At 44.8% G+C, this 14,031-nt stretch overlaps 1 protein-coding gene across 1 annotated transcript in view; it reads left to right on the top strand.

Moving 5' to 3' along the window:
- The window catches only part of MAPK8IP1 (mitogen-activated protein kinase 8 interacting protein 1), a 79,675-nt gene extending 66,543 nt beyond the window's left edge, over positions 1–13,132 (top strand). The window contains exons 6-12 of the mRNA XM_084850427.1: positions 1,285–1,360; positions 2,549–2,721; positions 3,089–3,198; positions 5,241–5,360; positions 7,229–7,299; positions 10,038–10,136; positions 11,891–13,132. Coding sequence (XP_084706553.1) covers positions 1,285–1,360; positions 2,549–2,721; positions 3,089–3,198; positions 5,241–5,360; positions 7,229–7,299; positions 10,038–10,136; positions 11,891–11,963 — 722 coding nt within the window. The 3' untranslated portion in view covers positions 11,964–13,132. The remainder of the gene's footprint in view (positions 1–1,284; positions 1,361–2,548; positions 2,722–3,088; positions 3,199–5,240; positions 5,361–7,228; positions 7,300–10,037; positions 10,137–11,890) is intronic.
- The last annotated feature ends 899 nt before the right edge of the window (positions 13,133–14,031 follow it).

Here is a 14,031-nt window from a genome sequence, read left to right as displayed (position 1 = left end):
ATCTGGTGACGTCCATGTGTAGAGTCGCCTCTTGTGCTGTTGGAAAAGAGTGTTTGCTATGATCAGCATGTTCTCTTGGCAAAACTCTATTAGCTTTTGTCCTGCTTCATTTTGTACACCAAGGCCATGCCTGCCTGTTATCCCGGTGATTTCTTGACTTCCTACTTTAGCATTCCAATCCCCTATGATGAAGAGGACATCTTTTTTTGGTGTTAGTTCTAGAAGGTGTTGTAGGTCTTCATAGAACCGATCAACCTCAGCTTCTTCGGCATCAGTGGTTGGGGCATAGACTTGAATTACTGTGATGTTGAATGGTTTGCCTTGGATTCGTACTGAGATCATTCTATCATTTTTAAGATTGTACCCCAGTACTGCTTTTCCCACCCTTTTGTTGACTATGAGTGCTACTCCATTTCTTCTAATGGATTCTTGCCCACAATAGTAGATATGATGGTCACCTGAATTAAATTCGCCCATGCCTGTCCATTTTAGTTCGCTGATTCCCAAGATGTCGATGTTCAATCTTGCCATCTCATGTTTGACCACCTCCAGCTTACCTTGATTCATTGATCTGACATTCCAGGTTCCTAAACAATATTGTTCTTTACAGCATCTCAAAATGTAAAAGTAGCTTTTCTGAAAGGACTGCTGATGGAAATAAGCAGGGGTGTGTGGGGAGGAATTCCATACATACCTTGTTCTGAGAGCTTTAGAGAGTTTTCAGCCTTCTCTACAATGATGGTTTCTCAGTGCCTTCTGTACTGAAAGAACTAAGTTCTAAGTTCTAGAGCTGGACACAGGTGAGAATTCTTAAGAGACTTGAAAATGATGTGACATAAGTGATGTGATATTGTTGCCCTCCGAGTACATGCTTTTGTCACCTCTGGCCAAGCAGGTTTTGCAGGATTTTGAAACACTGCGAAGTCTTGTAAAACTTGCTTTTATCAGAGATGACAGTGAGAGGAGTGTACATACTCTGAGCAACAATATGTCTCTCATGCCATCTTCAGTACTGAGAAAAAAGTGTCTCCAACCCCTTGATTTCTTCCATAAGAAGCCACCAGCTCATGTAATTGGCTGCTGTCATGCAGGTATCCCTCAAGAGGCCAAACTGTGCTAGGTCTGTTCTCCAGTGACTTCCTCAGGAAAAGGCTGAGCTGAATCGTTGGCATGTGGTGCAGTTAAGATCATTGCCAGGCACTTCTGATGGGCAAAACAGCTGTCTGCACTGTTTGAACAAGAGTGTTATTAGGTGGCTGTAGCATTTCCCCCCTTCATTTTCAGGTGCTGAATCCTTCGGGCTCTTCTCTTGTATTATCAATGGGGAGGAGCAGGAGCAGACTCACCGAGCTGTCTTCAGGTGAGTTGAGTGCAGGGAAAACCCTCTGCCCCAGGCAGTAGAATCTTCCCACCCAGCCACCACCCAGCAATGGTATCTTCAGACGCAAGTAACTTGAGTTGGAGGAAAGTAGCCTAAAATGTAAGGTGTTCTCAGTGGCCTGGATCTACGAATCTCAGATTGGGATACAGATAAAAAACACACTTGGAACTCCGTTTTCATCCTTGAAGGCCTTTGGTTAAACATCCAATCTTCAGCTTGGCCTAGTATGCACTATACTATATTTTTATTATGAGGATTCATAGAGGCAGCGCAGATGTTATTTTCCAGAGCTTGGGTAGACAAATAACTGGGTAGTAGCCAATATTAGTCCTACATAGAGTAGACCCATTGAAATGAATGGGACTTAAGTAAGTTTATTTATTTATATTTATTTATAAATTTATATTGGATATTACCCAGTGTTCCCTATTACCTTGATGTATAGGAGTTGCCAAAAAGTACGCAAGGCATAGTTCGTACAGTTAGGTCTTGGGATTTGGTTTACTGGACCAGTATGCCATTTTCAGAAGATCTGTTACAGCTAGCTGGACCATTGTGAAGTTGTCCTTGCTGGCTGAGCATGGGGCATGCACTACCAAGGACAGTTAGGTTTGGTGAGTACAAAGGAGAGAGCCTTTTCAGTAGTGGTCCTGCACCTCTGGAATGTGTTTCCATCAAGGCTTCATCAGGCCAGTTCTTTGCAAGTTTTCCAGAATGCTCTGAAGACCCACCTGGCCTTAAATGTTTGGGTTGCTGGTTTTATTTATAATCACTGTTTTATGGAATATTATTGTTTTGTATTGTTTTGTTTTCTCTTGTACACTGTCTTGGGAGCATTCCACCCTTAAAGACAGCCTAAAAATAATTTTAAATGAATACTCCTTAGATTTATTCAAACCCCCCCAGAACAGATCTAATCTTCCATGAGCAGCCCCTCTGGTATTGCACCGTGCATGTGAACAGCTATTTGCCAAGTCAAGCGTGAAGAAATAACATCTGGACCCTTTCCTCTAGCGTTCTGGCATAGATGTCCTGGCCAATGAGGGTTGAAGCTTTTACACTTCGACCTTGGAAACAGAATTTTCTACAGTTCTCTCTCTTGAACCTTCAGGCAGGCTTATATCTTCAAGGCTTTGGTTAGCAAAGTGCCAGTGATTTTCTCCCCAGGTTTGTGCCTCGTCATGAAGATGAACTGGAACTGGAGGTAGATGACCCTCTGCTGGTGGAGGTTCAGGCAGAAGATTATTGGTACGAGGCTTATAATATGAGGACAGGCGATCGGGGCATCTTCCCTGCTTACTATGCTATTGAGGTCACCAAGGATCCAGACCACATGACAGGTGCTGTGACCCATTTATGTTCCTGTTACTCCCACATATGTGGGCCTTTCTACCCATTCCTATTCTGTGTTATTTAGCTCTGCTCCTACACCGTGGTCCAGGCCCACAGCTATCGACTATACCAGGGCTTTTCCTGATAAAAGGTTGCCTGGTTAGGTCAGTCTTCAAAGTGGGCGGGAAAGGATGACGGGTGTGTACAACTTTCCACTTATATGAAGGAGTAAATGTACACAACTTGTGTCCCATCCCAGTACAGGCATGTAATTGGTTGGAGCAATAAGAAAGGTGTTTCCTCTTTATGTCAGATAATGTAGGATCTCCGTTTAAATATGATCCTTCTCGTTTGCCTTGGATTTGGGTTTTTCAGATTCAAGCAAGGCCAGTGACTGGGTGGATCAGTTCCGGGTGAAGTTCCTTGGCTCGGTCCAGGTTCCATATCACAAAGGAAATGATGTGCTGTGTGCAGCTATGCAGAAGGTACATTTACACCCCCCTCTCCAGCCCATCCAGCTGCAGCTAAACCTGGTTTTTCCCACATGACATTTTATTTGGATGAAGAACAATGTGACATTTTATTCATTTAGAAAATTGCCTTTTAGTACAACGATTCTCAAGGAGGAGAACAAAAAAAAAACCCAAAATACAATTGAAATATAAACAATCTGAAGGAGATGTTTAGTGGAGGACCGGGGGGAGAATACAGCTACAAATAAAACCAAATAGGCCTGTTAACCATTAAAAGTTTGTCAAAATGAACAGGTCTTTACAGCTTGCTTAAAAGGGGCAAGGCCCTTCATCTGGCAGATTAAGCATGTGGCTGAACCCAGACTGCTGGGTTGTTTAGGCCCTAAACAACCCAGAAGTCTGAGACAACACTCTCAGCCACCTACAACGGAGCTGCTTGTGGGTTGCCGAGTAAAAGTGGAAGTGGCAGGTGCACCATAGGTAATACACCTGCTCTCTCCTGTTCATGCACAATAGCCCATGGGTTAAGCAACCCATGGGCTGTTGCTGTGTGCAAACCAGGTCACTGTGTCAAACTCACAGTCTAGGAGGAGGCCTGGATCCAGATGCACTCACACGCTACAAGCCGTTTCTTTCTGAGGAAGTGTGACTGTATTCAGAATAGACATTTTCTCCTCTCCACTGTGTTAAGACTGCCCCACTATAAGGAACTGCATCTTCAGTACATTAAGCTACCTTTTATTCACCCTCACGCAGTCCATTGCCAATCTGTAACAGTTATTCAGGCATGAAACTGCCATACCTGGTTCAGTTGGAGGAGGAAATGAATATCGTTGGCATAGTGATACCAACCCACTCCAAAACTCTAGACATCCTCCCCCAGAGGTTTCATGTAGATATTAAACAGCATGAGAAACAAAATAGACCTTGGGGTACTGAACAAGAGAGCTCTGCCTAGAAGAAGCACACTCTCTTGGCACCAACTTCTGGAATCTTCCAGCAAGGTAAAACCCTCCTCCTTGGTACTATCCAGCCACACATCCTTTCCTACCCAGTCACAATACACATAAAGGAAGGAACCCAGATTCAGAATTGCTCAAACTTCCCAGAATACATTAAGAGTTGCAGCTAAAAACGCCTCCATCTGCCAGCAAAGGCTAGTCCAACCATTACCAGAACAACCAAAACACAAGAGGGGATTAAAAAAAAAAACCTAACAAATTAAGAGCATTTGAAAGCACCCTCATACCACTCAGTACACCTGTACTTTCTTATTTCCCAGGTGAGCTTTGAAACCAGGTCTGTAGATTTTCAGCAAGGGAAAGACAGCTGTGAAGGCTGCTTATCGACTAATGCCAGTGGCATCATCAATACACCTTCTAACCCCCGCCCATCAATACCGCACTTTTGCAAGTGTTGTTAAAACATTTGAAATGTTTTATAAGATAAAGAATGAATGTATACATGTATAAATGTGTCTGTCGCTCATTAACGTTTTTCCAAAAGCGAGGCTGGGCAACTTCAGGGGGTCTGGTGGCCACTTTTGACCTCCGCGGACTCCTCCCCTCAATGGGCCACACTTAGTGGTGGCTTGTTTCCAAGTAAATTTGTCCTGTTTCCCTCTTCATAGTGGTGGCTATGATAATTTTGCTGCTAGTGCAGATTTCAGTGGTGGGGTGCTCACTAGGGCCACATGTGGCCCACCCCTGTTTTAAACGCAGGTAGCCTGCCTGAAGCTCGAGGGAAAGGCTAAATCAGCATCCAACTTGCTGGTAGTTATATGTGCAAGGCAAGTTGTGAAGGTGGGATCACACAGCAAATGAAGAATCTGTCATGGCCAATGTTAAGATGTTACTCCTATCTTCACCCTTTGCCTTTCCCCCTAAATCCACACATGCACACGCACACGCGTGCACACACACACACACACACCCTCCAAAAAAGAGCACCAATCTGATGATCTCAAGTTGCTTGAAGTCAAATTGAGGGAGCAAGGCCATCGGGAACTCAAGATAACTAGTGTGGCAGTTGGCATATTTTCTCTTTTGGCACAGATTGCCACTACTCGCCGCCTCACCGTGCACTTTAACCCGCCCTCCAGCTGTGTCCTGGAGATTAGCATGAGAGGGGTCAAGATTGCTGTGAAAAGTGATGACTCCAAGGATCCCAGCAAGGTAGGTTTTGACTGCTTGGGTGGCTCGGCTTTCAATGCTGTTCTGGTGTCTCTAGAAGTCCCACCCATCCATGCTCTCAGTGCCTCATGCAAGGCTGTTAATCAGCTGTTAATTTGCTGTATCTACTTTTGGTTTCATCGCAGAATTGAGATCCGAGCACTACCCAAAGAGTGTTTCCTTTCCGGCTTTTTTAGTACATAATCTCTAGGTTGCACTGTGGAATAGCACAAATACATAAGAGGAAATCACACTTCCTTTCACTTTCACAATTAAATGTGGCATTTTGCCTGCTCTAAAAAAAGTTGCTGAAAGTGCTCGTTAGACACAGAAGTGAAACTGGAGGGTCATGACATTGTCTAACAAATCCATGAACAACTGTGAGTAGGGAATTATGAGTGCCTTGTGTAGAAAAACCCATTACATCTTCCAGTTGCAGCTCAGAACTACCCTCTGGCAAGTCAACAAAAGGGAATATGCGAACAAGGTAGTGATTTGCAGACTGCTGGCACTGATTGGCATTTCCTGCAGGAGCCCACCAGATAGGATAGCAGGGCAGAACAGCATTTTCTTGTTTGCTAAGCTGCTGCAATAATATATGAAGCATTGCAAAACCCTACTGCTACTATTTTAAGCAATGTTCTGTGGATCTGTGCAGTAAAGCCCCTTTGATTAGCCCTTCTGCATAAATAGCTCACATGAAGCTTTCAAGAGGAAGGAGCAAACCCATTCAAAAAGTGCATTCTTGTTGGTAATGGAATTGCCCTGCCAGGGTCAATCAAGGGCAGTGGGCCTGGGAGCAGAAAGTCTGAGAGGGATGTGTGTGTGTGTGTGTGTGTCCACACACTTTAGGCTGTATTTTAACAAATGCCACTGGCTTCAATTTGATTTGCTGAACAAAACATTTGTTTTGTTTGTTTGTTTTTCTTAGGACATATGTACACAAATTTCCCACTATTATATACCACCTTGCCCATTACTGAACTAAAATCAGCTCCGTTCAACATCATGAAGTCTCGCACGCAATTCTGAAAATTGTCTTCAATCCACTGCCAAATCCTTGGGGACCATTGTAGATAGCAATGACTGAGGGGTTTTATTCATTTGAATGTACACTGGAAAGACCAAAATAGGTGGATTTATATATAAAAAAGAACTCAACAAGCTTCAGGAGTTTTTGTGACCTAGAATTGTAGCAGCTGCTGTAACTGGTCTCTGAAGAGAGGGTTAGGGTTGTGATATTGGGGTAAATGACTCAATGTTTGGCCCTTGTTTGCACAAGGAGAGGGATGACCACTAGTCCTGTAGCAGAGTCATAGTCTTGTAGAAGTCATGGCCATTGGCTTGTGCTATCATACCATCAGTGAGGGCTTGTGCCATCAGTGAGGGTACTTAGGGGACAGTGGAAAGTTTACAGGTAAAGAAAAGAAACATGCACCTATTAGTGGCAGTGTATAGAAAACCATGGACTACAGTTAATTAATTTAATTATTTCAGAAAGCAAGGCTGGCATCTTTATGTAGATGGTTCAAGACCTATTACTTAAGTGATACTGCTGCAGCCTTCCTATTATCCTGAACCTAAAATCCCCTCTTTCATATTCTCATATAGGAGCTTTTGGAAGGGGATAAGAGGCTCATGACCTGTAACTTTCCTAAATACAACCAAAAAAACTTTTGCAACTGCTAGAAGTCATAAAGTGGTCTTTCATTTCCCCCCAAAGGAGCATTGGGTCCTCTTAATTTGTGACTTGGATCTCCCAAGGGTGAGGAATTGAAAGTAATTTACTTTGCCTTTTCCTACAAGAAATGGATTCCTCAACCATCCAAAGTATTGCACAAATCTAACAGCTTGTTCTCTCCATTCTGTAGGGGAATAAATGTAGCCACTTTTTCCAGTTGAAGAACATTTCATTCTGTGGATATCACCCAAAGAACAACAAGTAAGTCCGAGCAGGTGGTCAAAAGGCTGCCACAGAGGGCCTTTTGAGTAGCTGGCCCTGCCCAAGCTGTGGAACTCTCTCGCATGGGAGGTTCATTTGGCCTCCTTCCTTTTCAGCTTCCGCCACCAGATGAAGACAGTTTTGTTCAGCTACATATTTTATCATGACTCTGATGGTTCAATTATCTGCTATGTTGTTTTTGGTTTTTAATTGTTGATATTTTATGTTTTGAATGTTGTTAGCCACTTTGAATACTACTTTGGTAAGTGGGAAGGCAGGATATAAATGATTCAGATAAATGAATACATAAATTAGTCTGGATCCAGCTCTATGATTTCATATAAACCTATGGTGCGACCACATCTGGAATACCAGAGCCAGTGTAGTATAGTGGTGAGAGTGACGGACTGGGAGCCGGGAGATCGGGTTCTAGTCCCCACTTGGCCATGGAAGCTCACTGGGTGACTTTGGGCCAGTCACAGACTCTCAGCCCAACCTACCTCACAGGGTTGTTGTTGTGAGGATACAACGTTGAGGAGGAGGATAATGTAAGCCGCCTTGAGTTCCTTGCGAGAGGGAGAAAGGCGGGGTATAAATGCAATAAATAAATAATAAGGTATGTAGTTCTAGCTACCCCATCTGACAAACTACATAATTGAACTAGAAGGGTTAGAGAAAAAGTCATCCAAAAATTATTAAGGGGTTGGAGCAGCTTCCCAATGAGGAAAAGCTAAAGCATTTAAGGGTGCAATTCTATGGGGATAGTCGGCTGCCTCCGAACTCCAAGGCGGCTGACTATCCAATACAGGGTGGGCGGAGCGTGGAGGGGATTGTCTCCTCCATGCTCCGGCTGCCCTGCATTTGCAGCTAGAAGGCTGATTTTGACTGGCTAACTGGGGTGCCATGGGGGGGAGAGGGAGGCCGGCCAGCCGGTCGGCACATAGGAAGCATCATAACAGCACTCACGTGGTCCCTACCCCGCCCCCAGGAATGCCCCTTTTTGGCTTCTCCACGCTGCTCTTCTGAGCATGGAGCTGGGGACAAACCACACCTCCTATGAGGCAGAAGGGGAGGGGAGATGGATTTCTGGGAACTGAGGTTGGAGTGCCAGCTCCGAGCTCAGTTCCCATAAACTGAAAAATCCCATGGCCATCTAGACACTGTCTAGCAGCCATTGGATTGCACCATAGGATTGTTTTAATGTAGAAAAAATGTTTAATTTGTATTTTGCTTTTTCTCCAAATAGTTCTCAAGGTAGCTAACATCAATAATATAATACAATACAATACAATACAAAAGAACAGCAATAGAACACAAAGTAAAGACATAAAAAGAAGACAGGCAAAGCATAAATAAAAGTAACCAGTTAAAATCAATTACAAAATGTGTACAAGTCAGCTTATGGTTCAAAGGCCTGTATAAATAAAAATATCTTTGCCTGCTAGTAGAAGGTAACCAGGAACAGGCCTAGATGGGCCTCTCTTGGCAAGGAGTTCCAGAGGTTGGGAGCAGCCACCGAAAAGATCCCCTTGAGTTCCCACCTAATGTGGTTTGGATGTTGGCAGAAAAGATCTTCTGTCTAAAAGATCTTACGATCTCGGATGGGAGAACACGGTTTTTCAAATAACCTGTTGTTACATCATAACCAGTACTTTGAATTGTACCTGGAAATCGCCTGGTAAGCATGAAAAATTATTGAGCAGAACAGTACATCTAGAGAAAATTTTATCCTGCTCTATAAATAGTAGAACTCATGATCACCAATGAAATGGTGTGACAGGCAAAAGGAAGTATTTCTTCACACAACACATAATCTACTTCCCTAAAATGTGATAACTAGTAGCTTGGATGGCTTTAAAATAGGATTAAACCAATTCACGGAGTTTCTCATGTCCTATTTAGTATGATAGCGAAATACTGTCAAACTAAATGCTATCAGATACTTGGGACAAATAATAGTGGGAGGCTATTACCTTCATTCCCTCTTCGTAAGCTTTCCAGAGCCTATTATTATTATTATTATTATTCCCATCCTTCCATCAAGAAGCTCAGAGTGATGTACGTGGCTCCTCCCCTTTTATCCTCATAACAACATTGTGAGGTGCGTTAGGCTGAGAGATGGTGACTGACCGGCCCACGGTCATCCCATAAGCGTTATGGCTAAGCAGGAGTTTGAGCCTGGGTCTCCCTGGCCCTAGTCCCATTGGCTTACCACACCGGATGACTAGATGGACTTCTGTTCCAATCCAGAAGTGCTCATCTTAAGTTCTTAGGTTCCTCTTTAATCTTTCAGTTGGCATATTGGTTGCAGCCATTTGTTGTATTTTCCCAACAACTCCCACAAGTATTGCTTCCAATAGTGTTTTGTGTGCCACTTGGAATACAGTTGTGCAAATGTCACGGGCATATATTAGTTTCTGTGATATTACTGATGGTAAGTGATTCACTCTCCATGCCTGCAACTGTTTTGAACTTGTTTAAAATTGCTTTTTCTGGAGGCTCGGTGCTTTGATTGACAACAACAGTGGTTTATATAGGACAACCATGTGCGTAATGTTTCACAGAGTAATATAAGCAGAAAAAGACATCTCACTGCTCTGAGGAGCCTACCAGTGACATTTGAACAGAGAGACAAAGTAGAGGGAGAACAGGGGAAGGGGAAATGGGCCATGGAGCCTCTGCCAGGATACCACAGACCCAGCTTCAAGTCCAAGCTCAAGCATTGTTTCCTCTTTCAGGTATTTTGGATTCATCACTAAGCACCCAGCTGACCACAGATTTGCGTGCCACGTGTTTGTCTCGGAGGAGTCGACCAAACCACTTGCAGAGTCTGTAGGGTGAGTTGCAGGCTACATCCTGAAGAAGGATCCCAAGCTAACTGGATCTGAGGATCCCAAGCTAACTGGATCAGAATATGTATAAGTAGAGGGGTGTACAGATTTCATGAAATCTGTTCCATCTGCGTTCCATGGATTGCCAGGTGCCCTTTGTTCTGGTGTTTGCTCATTGACAGAACTGGATTTTTTCCAATTTCCCAAATTTGTGCAAATTTGTATTTGTGCAAATTTGCGCTTGTGAAAATGCACAAATCCTCCCCAAATGTGCAGTCCCCCCCAAATGCACATTTTCATTCTTTAGCCTATTGGGGAAATGCACATTTTCGGCTGGGTTTTTTTTTTATGTTACGTGTTTTTCTGTTACTACATTTGCATAAAATTCCAGAAAGTAAAAAAAAAAAAAAGTGGTCCACAAGTCCGCAGAATCCTTCCAACTCGGGAAAAGCCAGTCCACTGCAGAATCCGTGGGTCAGATTCATAGAAATCCGAACTCATTTGATTCCATTGCGGATTTCTCCGACATCCCTATGTATAAGTGGTATGGAATCAGCCACTTTTCAATACCAAGATGGTATGAGGCTCTCATTTTGCATTTGATTGGCAAGGAACCAGGCTTTTGTGGGATAGACACAATGGTGAATGGTGCCAGGGAGATGAAAGGTTTTGTTTGCATCCCATCTTCATCTCCCTGAGTTAGTGATTTCCCAGAAATGATCGTATCTTTTCCTGAGCAGATTGGAAATTGTTGATACAGAAAAGCACCAGAATACTTTAACTTTTTAAAAAAATACTTCAGCTGGGTTGCTTCAGCTGTTCCATATGTAGCATCCAAACAATGGCCCACAGTACAGAGTTGGGGAGAGTTTGTGTCTAAGGCTGAGGGTCGTCATCCCCCGAGGACCACTTCATATGTTATAAATAGACTCACACTTGTGCATTTATTAGCTCACCCAAATTGTCTTGCTTGCCTGAGCAGTATAACATCTGAAGAGGCTGCTTGCATGAGGCCACAGCAGCTACTTCTGTGAAAAGTGCATCTTTTAAATGCAGGCTTGGTAACGTCCTCCTGCACTATACTGCATCAACCATTTGTATGAGCTACTGAACGTTCAGGTTGTGGCTGATACATAATTGGCCCTGAGATGAGAGACTTCTTGTCAGGTTTCCTGTCAGGTCTTCACAGTTCTGGACATGAGGCATCGTGAATACCATTCCTGGCCTGGGTGCAGAAAGGAGAACAACTAAGGGCCCTATAACCCCCTTTCTGAGGTCTATGTCAATAAAGTTCTAAATCAGGGGTGTTGAACTTCGTTCAGTCTCAGGGCAGAATTCCATTTTGGAGAAGCTCTCAGGAGCTGCATTCCAGTGGTGGGCAGGGCCAAAGGTAAAAGGGGTGGGCCCAAAAATACCAGCATATTTTAGCTTAAAGCTGTTCCTGCCAGGAACTCAGCCTAAGAGGCATTTCAGACTTTTAGAACATGAAAAAACCTGCACAAAAGCCAAAAGTTTAGTGGTTCGGGGAAAGTTGGTGGGGCCAGGGGAAGGGGGTGTAGCTATCTGGGGAAACCCAGAGGGTTGGATTTGGCCTACAGGCCTGAGACTCTTTACCCCCCTGCTTTAAATGATGGGGCTGTGGTGAGTGGGGATGAAAAAAGAATGGGTGTATGCATATTGTTCATGGATACTTGTGGCTCTGTCTGTGCTGTGACCCTATTCCAACTCCAGTCTGATGCACCCTGTCTCCTTTTTTGCAGGAGGGCTTTCCATCAGTTCTACAAAAATTGTGTGGAATATACGTGCCCCACAGAGGACATCTACCTAGAGTAGGGACCGGCCCAGCCCCCCCTCCTCCTGTACAGACAAGGGCCGTCCCCCCCTCGTGCATGGACAAGCTGCTTCAAGGCTGAAGGAGGAGTGGGCAATGGAGACAATGGTTTCCCTCCGTGCACAGAGCCCCGCCTCGTTCAGTGCTCCTCCTTTCCTTTTGTTGGGCTGGGGGGTTGGGGAGGGGTGGGGTGGGTGGACAAAAAGGGGTTTATTATTTAACAAAGAAATATACTCTTTTGTTTTATTTGAAGAAAAGCACCACCAGCTGAAGCAGGTGCTGCCACCACAGGCCTAGCAGGAGCGTGGGGGACGTCGGTCCCTGGACCGAGGACAGGCAGGCCTTGCTATGCACATGAGTGGTCTGGCTCGGTGCTACGAGCAAAAAGACAGCTCCAGCAGTTTTGGGGGGACCGCTATGCTCTATGGACTGCTGTAGTCCCACCTGCCATATTGATATTGAACCCTTGATGTTGGAGGTTTAATTGGACAGGAGTGCTGAACTTCCACCATAAAAGACGTGAGAGCGAATAAGCATGGGAAGATAACAGAAGTGGTGGCCCCAATCCTTGGCTGGGAAGGGGATGGGGAGCAAGAGAGGAGGAGAGGGGACAAACAACGAGAAAGGTTGTGATCCTGCCCCCACAGGTCCCAGGAAATAGATATACTCCGGCATCCAACTATCTTGTCCTGTGTGCCTGCAAAAGATCTGGAGACATGCCGGTGCCTGTACCCCTCTGTCTTACTTTGAAGGAGAGGAGGGTTTCAAGCATGGAGATAGGGAGGGTCCATGCCCTGTAAGCTGCTGATGGAAAGAGCTCCCCCCATTCTGGCCCTTGCTCTGTCCTCTCCTTTCTCCCCTACCACTCTCTAACTGCAGGCTCCAAGCTTGCAGAAGGAATCTGGATCCTGCACGAAACAGAGAGCCAGTGGGTCCAGTTCATCTGCATTAGGGGCCTGAGAGGAGCTCCAGCCATAAGCACAACACTGAATCAGGAAGGGCTTGGTCTCATTGAGAAGCCAAGCCAGGAGAAAAGCATGAATGACAAGGGGCCAGTAAGAGCTGCAGAAAGGTGTGCCTTTGCCCTCCCTCCTTCCCACCCCCAGGCAGGGGGCTCTGTGCTTCTGCTGGATCTGCTCCAATGACAACAATGAGTAAACACTGATGTTTCAAAGAGCCTGTGTTACTTCTGTTTTGTTGCCCAAGGGTGCTGGGTGGCATCTCAGCAATTGCTCTTTGGGCCCTTTTGTGGGAATTGCAAGAGTCAACTTAGACATTCTAAAAGCCTTTCTCACTTGCCATGGGGGGCCTGTTGGTGCCATTTGGTCTGCAGCTTAGCATCATCCCAGGGTCTGAACCACCACCACCACCCCATTTTGAGGCCAAAATGTAGTATGTCCCATTAAGAAAACTGTTAAATGTCCTCAATTTTCATAACTGTAGGGGTAAATATGACATTGTCTTATGAAAGTGTGGGAAGGCCCCATTGTGTCTAATAGTGTGGAATGGTGGCACTGGGACATGTTGGGGAAACTCCCATTGGGGAGGTCTTTTTCTTCCCTGAAATTGTTTAGGGTGGGCTCATGTATTCTTCTATTCCAGCCTTCCCCAGTCTGGCACCATCCAGATATGTTGGACTACAAATCCCATCACCCCAGCCAGCACGGCCAATTGCCCCACTAGCTGGGGTTGTTGGGATTTGTAGCCCAACATTTCCATTGATGTCCCCCATAGATCTGGGATAAGAGTGACTACTATGAGCCAGATTGTGTATCTTTTTTTTCCCCCCTTAGGTACAATGGGGAAGGTGTGTGTGATTTTTCCCTTTTGACTATGTTGGAGAGTTGTTGCTAGAGCTTACCCCCAAATCCTAGCACTCTGCAGGCACTAGAAATGTACTCCAGAAATGTGTCACATTGCCACATTCCGCTAAAAGGTTTTGAGATGTTAGAATCCCAGAAGCCTCAATCAGCTTTGCTACAAAGCCTCTCTCTAATCTACTAGCCTCTTCTCCAGCCAAACATAGATTGTGCCCTGGCAAAGCTGTACTTGCCAGCTAAGGAGCCATTC

Source organism: Heloderma suspectum, chromosome 1 (assembly GCF_057233095.1).
Source record: "Heloderma suspectum isolate Gila_16-S chromosome 1, 16-S_ref, whole genome shotgun sequence".
In the NCBI taxonomy this organism is placed as follows: domain Eukaryota; kingdom Metazoa; phylum Chordata; class Lepidosauria; order Squamata; family Helodermatidae; genus Heloderma; species Heloderma suspectum.
The sequence above is the reverse complement of the archived record's forward strand: the minus strand, read 5'-3'. Positions and strand labels throughout refer to the sequence as shown.